The 21,547-nt window shown below is 35.0% G+C and overlaps 1 protein-coding gene across 5 annotated transcripts in view; it reads right to left on the bottom strand.

Moving 5' to 3' along the window:
- The window catches only part of LOC133181811 (ras-specific guanine nucleotide-releasing factor 2-like), a 90,885-nt gene that overhangs the window by 43,537 nt on the left and 25,801 nt on the right, over window positions 1-21,547 (bottom strand). For all 5 annotated transcript variants that reach the window (XM_061316424.1, XM_061316428.1, XM_061316426.1 and 2 more), the window contains 8 exons: window positions 12,773-12,888; window positions 9,902-10,049; window positions 9,123-9,200; window positions 7,794-8,047; window positions 5,047-5,126; window positions 4,682-4,875; window positions 3,593-3,703; window positions 319-436 (listed from right to left, as the gene is read on the bottom strand). In XM_061316424.1, the coding sequence (XP_061172408.1) occupies window positions 319-436; window positions 3,593-3,703; window positions 4,682-4,875; window positions 5,047-5,126; window positions 7,794-8,047; window positions 9,123-9,200; window positions 9,902-10,049; window positions 12,773-12,888 (1,099 nt within the window). The remainder of the gene's footprint in view (window positions 1-318; window positions 437-3,592; window positions 3,704-4,681; window positions 4,876-5,046; window positions 5,127-7,793; window positions 8,048-9,122; window positions 9,201-9,901; window positions 10,050-12,772; window positions 12,889-21,547) is intronic.

The following is a 21,547-nucleotide window of genomic DNA, read 5'->3' as shown; positions in this document are numbered from 1 at the left end:
TCACAGTGACGGTGATCTCAAGTGGTCGACATGTTCAACTCATTCAAGTAAAACCATTGAGGTTTGAATAAAATAAATCATTTTAAATTATAATACACAAATATTTGGTACAAATCAGTCACAAATGTAAATATAAGTAATAAGGTATCATTTTTAAACATCTATCAGGATATAAATATGGGGTGGTACCATAAAGCCTCTTGGGCTTTATTTGATCACATGACCAACTTGTATTTATATTCCTGCCAGATGTTTAAAAATGAAACCTTATTTCTAAAGGGTAACTAAAAACATGGCTTACATTGCAGTATCACTAACCTTGTCTGACAAATGTTTGGTTAACATCCAGTAAAATGTCACAACCTTCAATGATCATTCGCTCGATGGACAGATTCTTTCTGATGTTTTCAGTTTCACTGACTTCATCATGCATAATCTGAAGCACAAATAAATATTCTCTAAAATCAAATTTACATTTCCATTTCATTATCACAATAATATTGAATATAATCAACAAACATGGGATACAAAGAATAACTCTGATTTTTTATTTCTAGGAAGAAAACAGAAAAAAAAATTATTGACAGCATGTTTATAGATCAGAGAAAGTACAAAAAGCATGGAAATCCGTGAAATGATTAATATTTTATCAAACAGTTCTCAGAACTTTTCAAATGCCCCTCGTATGTGCCCCTCTGTTCAATGGTGGATAGATTATGTCTTTACCATAGAAACAGTACAATCATAGATAGTGGATATATGAATTCTTAATACCAGAAAAACAGTATGTACAATGTACTACCATATAGCAGTTTTTAGTGTGGTGCAAACTTTGGCTTATTTTAGCGATTTGATTGATTGATTGATTGTATGTTGTTTTACGTCCCATTTGAGAGTTTTTCACTCATATAGAGAAGTCACCATATACCGGTGAAGGACCTCAAATTTTGACCTTTACTCAGCACTCAGGTAAGCAGTGAGGGATCTTTATCGTGCCAACGCCTGCCGTGACAAGGGGCCTCGTTTTTTTTAAGGTCTCATCTGAAGGACCCGCAGCTTTCACTTCAAAGTACCAAGCACATGGCAAAGGAACAGTTGCTACCCATTTTTTATCGACTTAGGTCGAGATTCGAACTCACAACCTCCCAATCACAGAGCAAGCGCTCTACCTACTGAGCTACCATGAGCGGTTTTTAGCGATTTGATTGTAGCCCTATAAAATTTTAATTGCCATTTCATGCACCCTTGCGTATCAGTACAGAATACAAGAAAAAAAAAACTTTGGTCAGTCTTTTGTTAAACTATATATCTTTCACCTGGTGTTAGTTTTTACTTAAACTCTTGCCTAAATCAGTATTCAAATGTATATTAATCATACAAAAGAATCATCTGGAAAATGAACCTCCTCTGTTTACAAAGTCACTAGTCACACTTTAGACCTCAGACATCACACACACTCAGTCAGTAGTTACACTGTAGACATCAGACATCACAGACACTCAGTCAGTAGTCACACTGTAGACCTCAGACATCACAGACACCCAGTCAGTAGCTACACTGTAGACCTCAGACATCACACACACACATACACACACTCAGTCAGTAGTCACACTGTAGACCTCAGACATCACACACACTCAGTCAGTAGTCACACTGTAGACCTCAGACATTACACACTCAGTCAGTAGTTACACTGTAGACCTCAGACATCACACACACTCAGTCACTAGTCACACTGTAGACTCCAGACATCTTATACACTCAGTAGTTACACTGTAGACCTCAGACATCACACATACTCAGTCAGTAGTCACACTGTAGACCTCAGACGTCACAGACACTCAGTCAGTAGTTACACTGTAGACCTCAGACATCACACACACTCAGTCAGTAGTTACACTGTAGACCTTAGACATCACACACTCAGTCAGTAGTCACACTGTAGACCTTAGACATCACACACACTCAGTCAGTAGTCACACTGTAAACCTCAGACATCACACACACTCAGTCAGTAGTCACACTGTAGACCTCAGACATTACACACACTCAGTCAGTAGTTACACTGTAGACCTCAGACATCACACACACTCAGTCACTAGTCACACTGTAGACTCCAGACATCTTACACACTCAGTAGTGACACTGTAGACCTCAGACATCACACACACTCAGTCAGTAGTCACACTGTAGACCTCAGACATCACACATAATCAGTTAGTAGTTACACTGTAGACCTCAGACATCACACACACTCAGTCAGTAGTCACACTGTAGACCTTAGACATTACACACACTCAGTCAGTAGTTACACTGTAGACCTCAGACATCACACACACTCAGTCAGCAGTGACACTGTAAACCTCAGACATCACACACACTCAGTCAGTAGTCACACTGTAGACCTCAGACATCACACACAACCAGTCAGTAGTCACACTGTAGACCTCAGACATTACACACACTCAGTCAGTAGTCACACTGTAGACCTCAGACATCACAGACACCCAGTCAGTAGTCACACTGTAGACCTCAGACATCACACACACTCAGTCAGTAGTTACACTGTAGACCTCAGACATCACAGACACCCAGTCAGTAGACACACTGTAGACCTCAGACATCACAGAAACCCAGTCAGTAGTCACACTGTAGACCTCAGACAACACACACACTCAGTCAGTAGTCACACTGTAGACCTCAGACATCATACACACTCAGTCAGTAGTTACACTGTAGACCTCAGACATTATACACACTCAGTCAGTAGTGACACTGTAGACCTCAGACATCACAGACACCCAGTCAGTAGTCACATTGTAGACCTCAGACATCACACAAAGTCAGTCAGTAGTTACACTGTAGACCTTAGACATCACAGACACCCAGTCAGTAGACACACTGTAGACATCAGACATCACAGACACCCAGTCAGTAGTCACACTGTAGACCTCAGACATCACAGACACCCAGTCAGTAGTCACACTGTAGACCTCAGACATCACAGACACCCAGTCAGTAGTCACACTGTAGACCTCAGACATCACACAAAGTCAGTCAGTAGTTACACTGTCGACCTCAGACATCACAGACACCCAGTCAGTAGACACACTGTAGACCTCAGACATCACAGACACCCATCAGTAGTCACACTGTAGACCTCAGACATCACACACACTCAGTCAGTAGACACACTGTAGACCTCAGACATCACACACACTCAGTCAGTAGTTACACTGTAGACCTCAGACATCACACACTCTCAGTCAGTAGACACACTGTAGACCCCAGACATCACACACACTCAGTCAGTAGACACACTGTAGACCTCAGACATCACACACACTCAGTCAGTAGTGACACTGTAGACCTCAGACATCACACACACTCGAACACCCTGAAAATCAGTCAGTAAGTAATCACTCACCCTAGAAAATCACACACAGTGCATACACAAAATCAGTCAGTAAGCAATCACTTACCCTAGACAATCACACACAGTACATACAAAAAATCAGTCAGTAAGTAATCACTTACCCTAGACAATCACACACAGTACATACACAAAATCAGTCAGTAGGTAATCACTTACCCTAGACAGTTCCTCCAGCTTACTCTTGGCAAACTCTAGACTCTTCCGCTCTACATGGTCATGTGGAGTGTGTGCTAATAACTCATGAAGGGTGATGATGTAACGAGGAATCTAGAAATGAATACTTAGTCTTAAAATTAACCTTCACAGGATTTCTAATTTATCATTGTTTAAAAAAAAAATTGTGAAATTTTTCAAGTAAAATGGCTTACTCAGGGATTAAATTAATATTTAGCATGCTGAAATCAGAATTGTAAAAAGTTTTATGCATGATTAATGTTGATAAATGAATGGGCCATAAGTCTTGATAATCATTTAAGTATCGTCAGTATTTCAACCTATGACCAACCCAACCCCACCTCATTGGGATTGAAACTCGTCACACGTGACATGAAATTTACGACTTGGTGGAGGACACTTGAACACATGATCAATTTAGTCCCTTGGTAATGGTCATATTCCAAAATTTTGTCTGTCATGTTTTATTTAAAACTAAGGTCAAGATTATGGGTAGATAGGAAACAAGAACACACCCCTCCCCTCCTCCTCTCTTGATCTTATTTTCTAATGCGCTGTTCACACGCAGAGTTTAATTCGAATTAAACATAATTAAATATGAATTAAATATGAACCGCGTTCACACAAAGAATTTAATGCGAATAAGTTTAATTCGAATTAATTCACTGCGCATTAAATCACTTTGCATTAGCTCCTGTGAACGCTAAGTGAAGCTAATTTGAATTAAATTTTGACGCATGTGTAAGGGCAGAATTAAGTCACAGGCCACATGTTGGAGGTCAGATATAGGTACGTGTGCTATTTTTGAGTGGAAAATAAAGGAAAATTATGTTAATCACTAAAATGTGTACAGACACAATGACATTATGTCAAATCAGTGGTCAAATGTGTCTGCTCAGCACAATGTGACGTGATTAGCAAATGACGTCATAATAGCCTTACTGAATAGCCTTATTGTAGAAATAGAAATTTAATTTGCATTAGATTAATTTGCATTATTTTACTTTGCATTAATTTACTGCGAATTAAACTTTCCGTGTGAACAGGGCATAAGTATAATCAAAGTTTCACCTGATGCATAGGATAGGTGAGAAATATTTCTAGTGTTCGGGTTTCACACATTGGTTTTTCTTCGTAGCGTTTCAGGAGAGCGTTGAATTCTGGTCGTTGTTTATATTCTGCTAGGACCTGAAGACTGTAATGGTGATTTCTAACGTATTCCTGGTATATACACAACATCGGAAGAAGCATATCAAACAGGTCACCTGTAAAATCAAAAGAGCATTCAGTCCTACACTGATAGAAATTCTCATACATGTATTCAAGGATATGGTATGCATTTACATAGTCATGTTATCACACGAAAATGTACTTTCTAAAAAAAAAGGTACTCATATGCAAACAAGAAAGATTTTCAGTTTTAAAGGAGAACCTACCTAGAACGAGAGTTGGCCAGTTTTCTAGTCGAGCACATAATCCCTTTAGGAAAATTTGATGTAAAAAGAGCAGGGTTTCACTAAGAAAAAAAAATACAAACAAAATTTTCAGTATGAGTTCTATTTAGTAAAATATAGAACTCAAATTATAAGTAAGAGGTCCATGGACCGAATTCTTTTTTCTTCCTGACAAATGAGTATGTAAGAAAGAAAAAACTTTTTTTGTGACCACTTAATTAAATATAGTCTATGTCAACAAACTTCATTTACAAAATATTTAAGCTTGATATCAAATTGACAATTGGTTATATCCTTATTGAAGATTACGGAAGTCCATATACGAGGGGTGATCAAAAAGTTCACGAACTATCGCTATATTTACAAAACCACAACTCAGATCAGATTGAAATTTGGCACACATATAGTCATACACATGCTCTATAAATAGCATGTGTTATGAAATGTTTTGCTCCATGTTTGTGACATCACAATGTGAAAATGATGTCAATATGTAGATGACTTGTGACAAATAAATGGTTGACTGACAGTCTTACTCGAGCAACAAACGGCTGTAAAGTTTAACGTATATCTTGGAAATTCCTCTGCAATAGCATATAATAATTTGTACAAGATTTATGAAGACAAAAGACTTGCTAGAAGTTTAATTGTTATTTGGATTGATTGTTTTAGTGAAGAAAGGGAGATGGTTAAAAATGACGTTTGTTCTGTTGCCCAGTGAAAGAAACATGGGATAGAGATGTGTCCTTAGTTGAGCAATTTGTTATCAAAGATTGCCAAGTTACATTTAGAGAAAGAGTTGAATATCTTAACAATAATATAATTCTTTAATCCCTAAAATTTTGTTTACTTTAGAATTTAAACATATCAGATATGATAAATAGAAGGCGCGCATACTTTATCCACATTGGATAAACGATGCCCCCAAGACAGAGGACTCGGGTTGTGTTGGTCACCATGCTCATTCTGGGAAAGGATATCTTTATTCACCCATCCTATTGCCGAGATTTGGCCATTTCTGACAAATGGACTGTTCTTATTATAAAAACAACTTGCATAGTAATAAATATAAGACTGGGAAAAAGCTTTAAGCTTCTGTGAACAGAACGCTACGGAGCATGTCACATGAGTATTTGGACCATGTGATTCACGCATGGTCAGAATGGTGGCAGATGTGCATTAAAATTGGAGGGGACTACTTTAAAAAATAATGAACACTGAAACCTAATTTTATTTCTTTTATAGAAGTAATTCAATTAGTTCACGAATTTTTTGATCACCCCTCGTATTTCTGTGAACACTTTGTTCCTGTGGCCCATTCTCACTCCTGTGTACACAATTGGAAGAAATCAGAAACTAATGTGGCATGTATTGCATAGGGATGCTTGCATATCAGTTTTATCTTTAAAGATTTCTTTTGAATTACCATTCAATCTCTTACAAAATTTTGATCCCCCCTTAAGATCCTACCCTAGTCAATGAGCCATGACTTGTACAAATTTGAATGTTCCTTAAATCCATCGAGTTTTCTTCTGAAAACCATACTGCACAAATATGAAGTTATAACAACTAATTTCTAATGCCCTGTTCACACGGAGAGTTTAATTCGAATTAAACGTAAGTTACTGCGAATTAAATTTGACCCCCGTTCACACGGGGAATTTAATGTGAATTAGTTTAATTCGAATTAGTTTACTGCACATTAAATTACTTCGCATTAGCTCCGTGTGAACGCTAAGTGAAGCTAATTAGAATTAAATTTTGACGCATGCGTAAGGGCAGAATTAAGTCACGTGCCACATGTCGGTGGTCAAATTTGTGCTATTTTTGAGTGAAAAACAAAGGAAAACCATCTTAATCACTAAAAACTGTACAGACACTATGAAATTATGTCAAATGTATATCTGCTCTGCACAATGTGATGTGATCCGCAAATGACGTCATAATAGCCTTACTGAATAGCCTAATAGTAGAAATTTAACATTTTAATTCGCATTAGCTTACTTCGCATTAGCTGTCGTGTGAACGCAATTTAATTCGCATTAGTTTAATTCGCATCATTTTACTTCGCATTAATTTACTGCGAATTAAAATCTCCGTGTGAACAGGGCATTAGTAAGTAAGATCCAGTTTATTACTGCCATCTGTACATTCAGATATGGAAGTGTTAATGTCAACTATTTCATGGCCCTTCCATCTACGCTATGCTTGAATTTATAATACAATTTTTTATTTACTTTCATCCACTTTATATGAATATTTTAAAACGATGTAAATAAAAATAATAAAATCTCTCTCTTTGTTGCGTTGTATTGAGTATAACTGTTGCAATCACTGCAAATTTTTTTACACAATTTGCTAATTGCAGGTTATGTATTTTCTGCAATGTTGCAATTGATATATCCCCTATAACACAATAAAGAAGACAGCATATGTGATCAACATGTATTTGATCCTACGTGGTGCAGGTGTTCTTAAGATTTCAAAATAATGTACCCCAAGAAAATTTATATTTTTGCTTAAAATCTCTTGATTTAAGGTGTAGCCCTTCATCTGAATAAAAATTAAATTCCCTTCACCAAACGATGCTTTATGCCAAGTTAAGATAATATTGATTAATTGCCCCTGATCAGGAGGAAAAGGAAAAAGTCTAAAATTGGAAGATCTTGCTGAACTACATGTACTTTCTCCCAATCATAAATGTTGCACTGTGGGCCAACTGCAAGTACCTGTTCAAGAAAATTGAGTTTACATCTTCATGGGTGATTGGTGGTTTTTTGGATGAGGCAGCCATTCTGAGAGGGCGAAGAAAACAAGTGACTAGAGTGGACAGTTGTCTATTATACTCCTCTTCACACTCCACCATACTGAACACAATGCTATTTCTCTTCCTCATGCTCTCTGCATGTGGAGAACGAATATACAGCTCCACAATCTGTTTCCATCGTCTCCGACACAACCAACCACGGAAGAAACTTTGAACCTAGAATTTATAAAGATATATAAAAAAAATTACTGAAAGGATCATCAATAATGTCTTCTAAAACAAAAGAAACCCATGGGCCACATTACTCACCTGAATCACCTTCTTGCATATTTTAAATATGACTACTTATTACTTTTCTTTTCTTTACATAAGATGGTTTACAAAGGTTTAAGAATTTTTTCTTTGATTCTCTATTGTTGCCCCAGACTCTACCACATGAAAAAACTTGAATTTACATGACCTGACAATATTTGCATACTAACATCACTAATCATGGCCCTCTTATTCTTGGTAAGAAGATTTCACAAGCTTTTTTCCCTATATATTCCAAAGTAAAACTTTGATACCCTACTGGGCCTCACCCTACCCTGTGGGCCATAATAAAATCACTAATCATGGTCCTGCTGTTCTTGAGAAGACTTGAGATTTTTAAACATTTTCCCTATACATTCCAAAGAAAAACTTTGTTCCCCTATTGTGGCCCCAGCCTTCCCCAGAGTGTGTGTGTGTGTGTATGGGGGGGGGGGGGAATGATTTGAACAAAATTGAATGCTGTAGTCACTATGTCAAGAAGCCTTCATCATTTTTAGCCCTGTGGTTCTTGAGAAATTTTTTTGTGACACCCACCCTATTTTTGTGTGTTCTTGCATGATTATCTTTCCTTTCAAGAGAGTGTGGCCCTTTATTTGAATGTGCTTGAGTCCCATTCACCCAAGGATACTCTGTGCCAAGTTTGGTTGAAATTGGTTTCTGAGAAGAAAATGAGTTTGTGAAAAGTTTACAATATTAAGGACAGAAAGCAGACAAATGCTGATCATAAAGCGCACTTGAGCCTTAGACTCGGGGAGCTAAAAACCATAACATACCAAACTTAATATTTTGACAATTTATTTTCAGTCTTTTCACTGAAAAATACCTGCCAAAGAGAAATAACTCCTGTCATGTTTGATCAGTAAAATATATCTTTTAGTCTAGAGTATGCAGAAATTTTTCAAGTATTTACTGATATATATATAAAATAACAATTATTATAACAGATTTATTTTGTATATGACTATATTAAGGTTTAAACCTTTTTGATTTTCTTGATTTCATCAGTCTCCTCCTCTACTTTATGAGTGGACACCCTCTCCTTCTTATACTTCTGTAGCTGAAATTTTAAGATCTGTTCAATAATTTTACCATTAATAAATACATTTTTTAATGAAACAGGAAAATTTCAGCTGGCATATATGCTCCATTGTTAAGCTCATACAAACTATATGCTGTGTCCTTTCATAAACTGAACTAAAACTAATGACATCTTGCAACAGACTCCAGGACAGTGCCATTGTTATTAGGAAAAATTTTTTTGAACATGATTTGTCCTTTTGCAATTTTTCAAAACCTATAGGGACAGTATAGGCTTTGATAATTTGCAAAAGGACAAATCTTCTTCAAAAAAATTTTTTTTCTAAATATTTAAACCAAAATTTGTATGTCTTTGAAGTGAGTTTCAGCACTGTTTCCTTGCTGTATTACCTCTGAAAATGCTAATGATTGCTAGTCAGTAGAGCTGTATTGCAAATCCCACAACTCCTATTTAATTTCATAGTCATTAATAAGAGATTTTCCCTCAATGCCTCTATTGTGGACCTACATGTATAATGTGTCTGAGAATTTCCCACAATGTCCCTATTTTGTAACTTGTATATGTGTATAATGTGTCTGAGAATTTCCCACAATGCCCCTATCATGGGCCTTGTATGCATGTATAATGTGTCTGAGAATTTCCCTCAATGTCCTAATTATAAAAATATATGCATGTATCAAGTGTCTGAGAATTTCCCTCAATGCCCTGATTTGTCCTACCTCCGTTCTCAGCTCCTTGACTGATGTGGCCAATTCTTCAGTCTGCTGGACATAGTGCCACTTGGCTTGTCTCTCACTGTCCAAAATCTGCAGCAGATGTAGATGCTTCTGCTCCAGTTCCTCTCTTTGCTCCAACACTTTACTATACCTGTCAATGAATCACTAAAGAATAACCTATACCTGTCAATGAATCACTAAAGAATTACCTATACCTGTCAATGAATCACTTAAGAATTACCTATTCCTGAAAATGATCACTAAAGCCTTATTATGCCTGTCAAAGAATCACCAAAGCCTTACCTATTCCTGTCAAAGAATCACTCAAGTGCAGGTGCAGAGTTAGATATTCATCTCTTGTAATGAGCATTTGAGCTAGGACACTCAGAATTAATCTATTTGTTGATTTGGCTGACCTGCTTTTCCATGATTTTATTTTTCGGAACCTTGTTGCTTTTCCGCGACTACTCTATACTGTTTTCCGCAATAGGTTTTTTACTCTATGTTATGTGTTATCTCCTTTTTTGAATACTTCCGTTCTGCGATTTTTAAATGGTCCAGCTTAACAATTAACATCAAACGGTTGCTGATATTTACCTGTATTTATCTGTATATCCCCAAAGCTTTCTACTCTGTAGTGAGTACTTAATCACATGGTGATAAAAATTGAATGAATCTCGCACTTCATAACGAATCAGGGAAACAAATGGATTTACAGAAAAATATTTACATTTCCAATGTCTTTGTCTGAGATAAAATTTCAAATAGTAAAAATACTTTATTTCTACATAAATCTACTGGTTCATCGATAGGTGTGGTGAAAAAAAAAATCACGTGCGGGGCGGGACAAATAGAGACAGAAGCAGGGCTTGTAGCACGTGAATTTGCAGAATCAAGAGCATGTAAATATAAGGAATAACTGTCAGATTTTTTGGTTTCATGACGATGATCAAGCGATTGGCTTGTGTGATAATTTTATGCATAAATGCCTTCGGCGTTTATGCAAATTATCACCCAAGCCAATCGATTGATCACATCATGAAAACAAAAAATTAGACAGTTATTCCTTAAACTAAAAGATATAAAACAGATCACCAACACTTCGTGAGAATGCAGCAGTAAATTTATTTGGTTGACCGGTTTCGACCAGAGACGGTCGTCATCAGAACCTATTCCTTAAGTAATTTTTTTAAGAATGGGGATGCGTCATACTGATGCAACATTGATAAAAACTGCAAAGCCACGATTACAACTGATGCTGAAGGAATTGCTGTGGTGAAAACGAAAAATACTCAAAACAACCTCAGTCATGAGATCCTACTGCTTAAAATCCTACTTTCGTCCTCCCCGTAGTAAGTGGGGGCAACAGGTTTTACCTGGCTAACGGAGGAGGTATGAAAAAAAGTTCGCAGGAAGGCAGTAAAACTTGTCGCGGAAAAGCTGTGTCGAATGGCGGAAAAGTGAAACTGTGGTTAATTTAATACATGTAGTCTTCATTAGAATCTATAATGATTTAACCTGTGGGTGGTCAACAGACATTAATGAGACTGTTTTTACTGTTACATTGTATATCCAAGTACATGTACCACATGTAATTTTAAAACGTTCCCACCACAGTTTTACTGTAAAGCAGTTGTAATGGAATTCTGGCTGTGTTTTTTTTTTCATTAATCAAATTGTTCTTCACTAGAATCTCCATTATATTACAAAGAGTTGTCTTTCTTTGCATGAATATGCAAAATCAACTAGAAAATGTGCTTATTACCATTGGAAGGATGCTGCAAGTTTCATGATCTCTAAATCTTAGGACACTTTATTTAGAGATAAAAGAAATTTACTTGTCCATGTTGTTGTTAAACAACTATTTCAAACAGGATCCGGTTGCACGAACGTTAGATAAATTAACTTCCAGTTAGTGCTGAAAGCCTGAAGTTTATGGAATTGAATGATTAATCTACTTTTCAGTAACTTGTCTGAGGTTAATTTTTTTTTTAAAATGATACATATATAATTTATGTTCACCTGCACAAGAACTTACAGGTGAACATAACATTTTTTCTTCTACACTGGTCTAAAACTAGATCAAGAACTTCCAGTTATGAAGAATTATTCCACCTGCATCTAATTTTCCAGGTGAACATTTTTTTTTCTACATTGGATCCAAAAAAAAACCAAAAAAAAACAAGAATGTCTAAATTGATACAATTGGTTATAAAAAGTTATTTCATCTGCACCCATCTTTCAGGTGAATATGCCATTCCTTTATTTTTTTTTTCTACATCACACCACAAATACTGTAGATTCCTAAATATACGCGAGGAATTAATTATCGCGTAATTACGCGAGAAGCACCAATCGCGAAATAAAATTACTCGCTTTTATTTTTTTGGTGCTGAAATCAATGTAAAATCCCTTGATCAACCGTCCACTCGCGAATTATTGTTCTCGAGATTTGACGTTAAAGAGCCATTTCGCAATAATAAGTTCTCGCGAAAAATAAGGAATCTACAGTAGTAAAAATAAGCTGGTTAAGGTTTATTTTAATCTTTAATATTGTATGATATGTCTTGAATATTTAAGGAGCATGTTTGATATGGTCAATCCACTTTTCATATTGCATGTTATGACTGCATACTGACAGAGCACACTAAATAATGGTCAATCTACATAATATTGTATGTTATGCATGAATACTTACCAGGCACACTTAATATAATTAATCCACTTTTATATTATATAATTTTATGACTGCATACTTACATGGCATGCTTGATATGGTCAGTTCAGCATGTATTATATTGTATTGTTAAAATGGACAATGTTTATGGGTTTGAATACTTACGGGGCATGCTATGGATTAATTTGAATACTTACGGAGCACGCTTGATATGGTCAATCCAGGCATTACATTCAACCTCTGTGTCAGTTCGGAAGTCAATCTGCCGTGTGATCTCATTTTTTTGGCTCTTGTATGTAATTGTGAAACAATACTGAAATAAAAAACAGTAAGTGATCTAAACTTTCTTCTCTAATAGGAATGAATAATTCAAGTCAAAAAATAAGACAAAGTCTCGATATTTCCTTAAGCTATCATTGTTAATCATTAAATTTTTACAACTACATAAACTTATCATCAGACTAATCAAAACATTTTTTTTATAATGCTGTCTGATGCAGAATAACAAGGGATGAGAGAGGTTGTATATTACTATGTAAACATCCTTAACAAAAGCCTGAAGCTACAGGTTACAACCAGTCACCAATTTACTTGTGTCAAAGGACAGGTCAAAAGTCAATGTCAGAATCTGTTTTTACCAGTTTAGTGGATCTAGATACAGGTAATCAAGTGAAAGGCCTACTTTACATGAATTTTACCAATGACAGTACAATGGTGACAAAGCATGGTGACAGGGAAACAATTAATTAATTAACCCCTAATTAACCTTTGGTTTGACTTCCATCAGTAATAAACAACCTATTGTTTTATTTCTTCACCTGCAAGACAAATAACCCATACCAATGTGGCTTGCATTTGTACAAGGTGACAGTTTACATCACATAAATTTTGATGATTGAGTACATAGTAAAACAAGATGTGTTAAAACATAGAAATGCTCAAAGAGTGGCCATTTCTAATGATAATCAGACTTGGATTATATACTTTTTCTGCCAGTGACCTTGAACTTTCCCAAATGACCTTGGGTAAAGGTCCTAACACAGTCTCAGCTCAAAAGACACCTTTGGGCAAAAGAATCAACTTCTGATGCTTTTCCATTAAAATAAAAGCCAGGACAGAAATTATACATTCTTTTAAAAGTTATCTTTAACTTGCCAAAATGACTTTTCTTTGTATATTTTTACCTCTATATCTCGAATCCTCAGATATCTCGAAGTGTTTTTTTGGTCCATCAAGTTTGAAATAAAAAGGCTTGACCATATACATTACTCTGAAAGTTACCTTGACCTTGAACAAATTATTTTGAGTCAAGGTAAAAACATGGCATAAGTAATCTTTATGTGAAATATGAACCTCCAATGTTTCTTCATTAAAAGTTATGGACCAGACACAAGAAGTTTAACACTTTTTTTCTGTGAGAGACCTTGAACTTGCCCAAATGACTTTGGGTCAAGATCATGACAAACCCTCAGCTGGTCATAAGCAATCTTTTAGTCACTGTATTAGAGAATTCTGGGGCAGACATGGATTATACACTTTTTCTGCCAGTGAAGTTGCCTGAATGGTCTTGGATCAGATCATAACATACTCCCAGGTTATAAGCAATCTTTGTGTCAATAAGTATAAGCTTTCAATGTTTTTTCCATTTCAAGACATGCATTGGCCAAGACAGGAATTTTAAATTTCTTTGAAAGTAAACTTAAACTTGATCAGATTAGATGTTTGTTCATTTGAAACTTTTGGACCATTCATGAATTTTATACTTTTTGGGCCAGTGACTTTGACCTTGTTTAAATGACCTTGAGATAAGGTCAAGACATATTCTCATGTCATATGCAATCCTTGTGTCAAGTATGTCAGCTTCCAATTTTTTTCCATTACAACGTTATGACCTTGCAATAGTACAGACAGACTGAAAAAAAGACACATAGATCAGGACACACAGACAAGGTGACTATTATTCTGCCACATAAAAATCAATGGTTATTTATGAGACCTACATTTTCTCAAAATGTTTATCACAATGGTATCATGTTGAACACATATATCTCTCTATGACATCACATATGCATATCATTTACAGATTGAATATCAGAAGTCAATAAGTATTTTTCTAATAATTGAAAACAACAGTGACACGTTAATATTTTTTATTAAAAAGATTCATAAAACTAATTTGAAATCATGATCTAATACACATAGTAATTAAATGATAATTGTCAGCTTATATAGTGCACTATATATGGTACACTAAAATTCTGCCTTGTATGGTACACTAAAATTCTGCATTGCTTGGTACACTAAAATTCTGCCTTGTATGGTACACTAAAATTCTGCATTGTTATGTACACTTAAATTCTGCCTTGTGTGGTACACTTAAATTCTGCCTTGTATGGTACACTAAAATTCTGCCTTCTTTGTTACATAAAATTCTGCACTGTTATGTACATTTAAATTCTGCCTTGTGTGGTACACTAAAATTCTGCTTTGTATATTATATGCTAAAATTCTGCCTTGTATGATACACTAAAATTCTGCCATGCATATTATGCTAAAATTCTGCCTTGTATGGTACACTAAAATTCTGTCTTGTCATTATTGGTACACTACAATTCTGCCTTGTATGGTACACTAAAATTCTATCTTGTTTTGTACTCTAAAATTCTGCCTTGTTTGGTACACTAAAATTCTGCCTTGTTTAGTACACTTAAATTCTTGTATGCCTTGTAATTCTTGGTACACTAAAGAACTACGCACAGTAACTCCCAATTCCCGCCTACATTTTACAACCATTTAATTCAATATTGATGACAATTTGGCCATAAAATCTTTGTTTAATACAAAGAACAGTTCAATGGTAATTGATGAATTATTTTAATTCCAGTGCTAAATAGTAAAATATCCCTAATTCCAGCTCTTGAAATAAGGGGGGTTGACGATAATTTCCACTGAAATCGGGCTATAAATCATCACCATATTCTGAAATAGTCTTGGATATGGATAAATGTTTCTTAAATCTTTTATTATGTTTTATGCATATAAAATTAAGCATATATATTAGTAAAATATAATGTTTCAGTTGTAAAGCACTTGGAAATTGCTGAAAAAATAAGCATTTTTGTCGTTTTTTGTATATAAACATATGTTCCCCCCCCCCCCCCCCCCCCCCCGTGAAACACAAAAAGCTTTGGTATGAATTTGTGAAATGACAGTCCATATTACCCGTAAAAAGGAATTTTTGTTTCACGGGGGGAAAGATGTTTTAAAAAATATTTTCCGTTTTCCATTGATTTCTATAGTGAAAAACACGAGTTTTACCAAAATTTTAGAGTTATCTCTCGTTGTTTTCCCAAAGAAGTAATGATTTATGAAAATCCATATAAATATCAATATAAATATTAAAAATCATTCGAATGTCTTAACTTTTGAAAATTGACTTGGAGGTAACAATACTATCGTTCACAGTTCTTCTGCCTTGTATGGTACGTACACTAAAATTCTGCCTTATTTGGTACACTAAAATTCTGCCTTGTATGGTACACTCAAGTTCTGCCTTGAACGGTACACTAAAATTGCTTGAATTCATCTATATCTTCATATTTGTAATAATCCAAAAAAAAAAAATCAATTCCATGAGCAAAGGCCCTATTTTTCCACTGTAATTCATTATATTAATCTTAATCCTTATAATTACAAACTCATAACGTTCTGCTAGAATGCTAAAGTAAGTAAACTACTGGTGTCACTTAGTTCTCGAGACAGATAGAATCACCCTTTCTTACCCAGATTTAGTTATCCATTTCTATACAGATGTGGAGTTTCTCTCTAAAATATAACAAATTGGGTAAACGTTTTAAGATTTTTGATAAAAGAATATTATAAAAGAAAAGGCTTTCTAATACAAACTAAATTAAAATTAATCTATTCACAATAACCAGTTACCAAAGATGTCCGACTAACTAACATCTAGAAATCACCCAAACTAAATCACAACTGAATATCAAAGAGAGGCTGAACAGTGTTCAAAATCAGAAAATGAAATTATATTTTTATCTAAAAGTGCTCTAAGATTGGAAATAAAAAGGTGAAGTAATCCACTATCACCTGAAAGCCTCGTCACTGAAAGAATAAAACTTAGAAACCAAGGGCTTGAATTACCTCCAGTTTGTGAAATATCCCAGCCCAGTGCCTTGGTAGACTCTACAAAAATTCATATACACCATAAAAAGTCAGCTGTGGGTACATTTTCATTATTACTCTTTGCTCTTTTATACCTGGTATTTTCTAAACTAATTGCTTGGTAATTGATGCAACAATCTTAATCACAATATGCTAAAATTCTAATTAATTAATTTCAATCAGGATCATGAGGTTAAATGCACTGATCTCCGGCTGAAAAGAAAATAATAATTGAGAAATGAATTTAGGGTTTGAATTTATTCCTAACAATTACGAGGCTGAGTAGTAGAATATGAGTTTGAATTTAACTTAATGTACCTATATTTAGCTTTACATAATTAGTTTTGAGTGTGCATTTAGTTACCATGACAACACCATAACTGTAAAGGGTATTAGAGCTGTCAGTGAGTGGCTCCTACATCTCAGAGTTATACAGTTCAAAAGATTGTCATAAAATACAAGCTTAGATCCCCAAAAGTCAGCATGAATATTTTATACCCAAATCTGTCACGTTCACAAATAATCCTTATACGATGTTAGGAAATGGACAGGAAATTAACTTTAGCAGGATAAATCTCCCAGTTTTGAAAAATCTCATCAAAAATTTGGCAAACTCTGATCAATACAATACTCTGTGTATCATATTATCAGGACTATGTATAAATTATTGAACTAATTGTTGCTTTATTCTGTCTCGCATCTCAGTGATTATAATGTCTGCACATTATAATCACTGCATAAAACCATCAAATGTGGGGAAAAACTATCCACTTCATAGATCATCATGTATATATAATACTGTACATTTTACTTTACTGCAGAGAACACTGAATTTGTAATTCTTTTTTATTTAAAAGCTTTTACAGCATAATATATATCATACTTTACAGGAAGCACTTTTACAACATTATGACTGTAGTTTCAAATTCATCATTTTTCAGTGAACAATATCAATTTGATTTTATCATATGATTTATTGAAATCAATAATTCCTGTCTCTCTCATTGGCTGAGATCCAACATTGTAGAAAAAATACTAAGTAATGTGTTCCTCTGCATGTGACCTTCCATCAGGTGAACATAAGGATTATTTTTTCTACATTGGACTAAAAAAAGATAGGAAAATTCCAAATTGATAAAAATAGTTTTGGAAAGTTATTTCCCTTTCACCCAAACATCCACTCAGGTGAACATAACATTCAGGAACATAAAATCTGGAGTGGGGTGTGGGGGTGCATGAGGCCTGCTTGATCCCTCCCCACACTTTTTTTTCTGCATGTAATTTTTTACTTTTGAATTTTGTATAAAAAATGTTCATTGAAAGGGTCCCTTCCCCTGAAATAAAATTTGGAGTTGGGAGAATTTTCCTTTTTTTTTGGGGGGGGGGGGATAGTCAAATATTTTTTTTCCTATATGAGTTGTCAAATATCTTCCTCAAATTACCCCCACCTGCCTTTTTCAAAATGGATTCTATATACATGCTTAACATTTTTTTTCTACATAGCATCTAAAATAGGTTTTAAATTCCAAATGAATATACAGTTGAGCTTTGGTATCAAACATGGATATCTCGAATACCATGGATATATTGAAGTGATTGGAAAGTCCCAATCAAGTATTTTACCCTCAATAAGTTTTTCTTGGTCCCATCGAGTTTGAGATAACGAGGTTTGACTGTAACTGGTTAGGTTTATTTTAACCCTGCTTCTCTTTTGTTTTGCTAGGACTTCAACAAATGTTAACATGAAACTTTAGGTGACATGGATTGCTTAATGAGTTTGTATCATTTAATCAATGAATCATATAATAAAACAATTATTACTGTTTTCAGTCAATAAGATGATTTAGCCAATGTCTAAGTTTTATACAGATTGGACCAAGAGAAGGGGAGAAGGGTTTATACAGATTGGACCAAGAAAAGGGGAGAAGGGTTCATATAGATTGGACCAAGAGAAGGGGAGAAGGGTTTATACAGACTGGGCCAAGAAAAAGTGAGAAGGGTTTTATACAGATTGGGCTAAGGGAAAGGGACAAGAGTTTTATACAGACTGGGCCAAGGGAAAGGGCCAAGGGTTTTATACAGATTGGGCCAAGGGATAGGAAAAAGGGTTTTATACAGATTGGGCCAAGGGAAAGGAAGAAGGGTTTTATACAGACTGGGCCAATGGAAAGGGACAAGGGTTTTATACAGATTGGGCCAAGGGAAAGGAAGAAGGGTTTTATACAGACTGGGCCAATGGAAAGGGACAAGGGTTTTATACAGATTGGGCCAAGGGAAAGGAAGAAGGGTTTTATACAGACTGGGCCAATGGAAAGGGACAAGGGTTTTATACAGACTGGGCCAAGGGAAAGGAAGAAGGGTTTTATACAGACTGGGCCAAGAGAAAGGGACAAGGGTTTTATACAGATTGGGCCAAGAGAAAGGGACAAGGGTTTTATACAGACTGGGCCAAGAGAAAGGGACAAGGGTTTTATACAGATTGGGCCAAGGGAAAGGAAGAAGGGTTTTATACAGACTGGGCCAATGGAAAGGGACAAGGGTTTTATACAGATTGGGCCAAGGGAAAGGAAGAAGGGTTTTATACAGACTGGGCCAAGAGAAAGGGACAAGGGTTTTATACAGATTGGGCCAAGGGAAAGGTAGAAGGGTTTTATACAGACTGGGCCAATGGAAAGGGACAAGGGTTTTATGTAGACTGGGCCAAGAGAAAGGGAGAAAGATTTTACATAGAATGGGCAAAGGGAAAGGGACAAGGATTTTATACAGACTGGGCCAAGAGAAAGAGAGAAGGGTTTTATACAGACTGGCTTGTTTTGACCTTGATCTTTTACATTAAACTTTAGATCAACATCAACATGAATAATGAATGAAAATGATTTAGTGTTAAAAATGTATACCGGTAAACCAAATAAGGATTTTACAAAGAGAACTACCAGGTGTTTCAATTTTGATCTCTGAATCAAATTTGACAAGGTTGCTAGTGATAGATAGGGCTGAAGAAGTAACTTTTAATAACATCAGCTTTTATGTATGGCAACTTTGTTTTCTGGAATCAACAGAGCTCTGTTATAATTAAATAGTAACTACAATGCAAGCATCATCTTTCACTTCACAACTCTCACACCTTTTTTCTGGAAATCTGTAAATTGTATTATCAAATTACATATTTCTTAATATCTCTGATGACCTTTGGTGAACTTGTAACATTTGCAATATGATCAGCAAGGGATATTCAAAATATCCTGAAACTCTCAATTCTGTTTGCATACTCCATGAAATTAAAATTCTTATGTCATATATAAAGCTACAGTGAAGAGAATAATTTTCATATTAGCAATTCACAGATAAGTACTGCTAACACAAGAAGTAAATGTGTACATCAGAACACAGACTCTATTTACTAGTAATACAAAATTACATGTATATGCTTAAAAATTGTACTTACGGTGTTAAGTGTTAAAGAATACTACATTTAAAAAATATCAATCAACTTCTGCACGTGTACTGAAATTCTTAGTAACAGCTGTACCAAGAAAACACTATATAAAACAACCAATTTTTAAATTATCATTTGAGGTGTATATGAAGTAATTGTAATGCATAGTCATCTGTTAAAAATTGCAGCTCAAAAATAGATGATTATTTCAAAGAGAGTCTACATCTGCATACATAATAGAACAACACACCAGGGATCATTCACCAATAATACAGAATCTGTTTTGTTTGGTAACATGCTGTTATTTTTCTCTTTGGACTCTCTTTTGAAGAAATATTTCAATGAAATCATGGAGAGAGATAGAAAAAAGATTGCACTTATTTTTACAATTCATCAGGGAGAAACAGAAATTGTTGTAAAGGAGAATGCCAGCTTACAGCAACACATAGGTTGTGAGAAATGTCAACTTTAATTCACATAATTATAATTCAGACTTCCCAACTTAAATCAATAAAGTATAAACTTGACTGAATTTCAGAAGCATTTTCATCCCTCTGGGAGAAACCAAAGGGATTTTCATATGACCCCAATAGGAACACAACTTGAATCAAACACTCCTTACAAAGGCCGATGCATTGTGGGAGTAAAAAATTATAACATTCTATTGGCTTGACTCAATATCCCACATCACAAAGCACTCCCATTCATAACAACTTCCAAATCATAGATTTAAATGCTGTCATCATGAATCATTCATCACTGTTTACAATCAGCTGCAGAAATATGACAATATGGACCAATTCATTCAGATAAATTTGTGCAAATTATGCAATTTTCAAAAAAGTCATAGCACTTAAGCAAAATGGACAGTAAACTTTGCTGTAAATCAGTCAATCTATCATGTACGTGTCTCAGGTATTTACTCTTTTAATTGCTAATTCATTATAATGACATACACTATAGAGCAATGGACAACATGCATGCAACAAAGTAGCTGCAAAATTAATATACAACAGGCAAACACTGAATCATGGAAACACTGCATTTCTCATGACTTTTCAAAGTTTCTTCAATTCTTTTGATATTTCATTCCTTGCATAAAATATCCTTTTTAAAGTTGATATATCAACCTTTTCACAATATCCTTCCCAATATATGATATGTGAGAGGTTCTGTTTCTAAATTCTCATGTTTTAGTAATCTTTTCTATCTAGGAGTGTACACCAGACATTTTAAATATGAATGAATTTCAACCAATTCTACATATCCAATCCTCCTACAAGCTAATTCTCCTCTCATTAAAGTTTAAAAAAAAAAAAAAAAGGTTTGTCATTTGTATTTTTTGAAATATCAATAT

The sequence above is a fragment of the Saccostrea echinata genome, unplaced genomic scaffold, assembly GCF_033153115.1.
Source record: "Saccostrea echinata isolate AGI-Se365-2 ecotype Australia unplaced genomic scaffold, CSIRO_AGI_Sech_v1 ptg000009l, whole genome shotgun sequence".
Classification (NCBI taxonomy): Eukaryota; Metazoa; Mollusca; class Bivalvia; order Ostreida; family Ostreidae; genus Saccostrea; species Saccostrea echinata.
The sequence above is the reverse complement of the archived record's forward strand: the minus strand, read 5'-3'. Positions and strand labels throughout refer to the sequence as shown.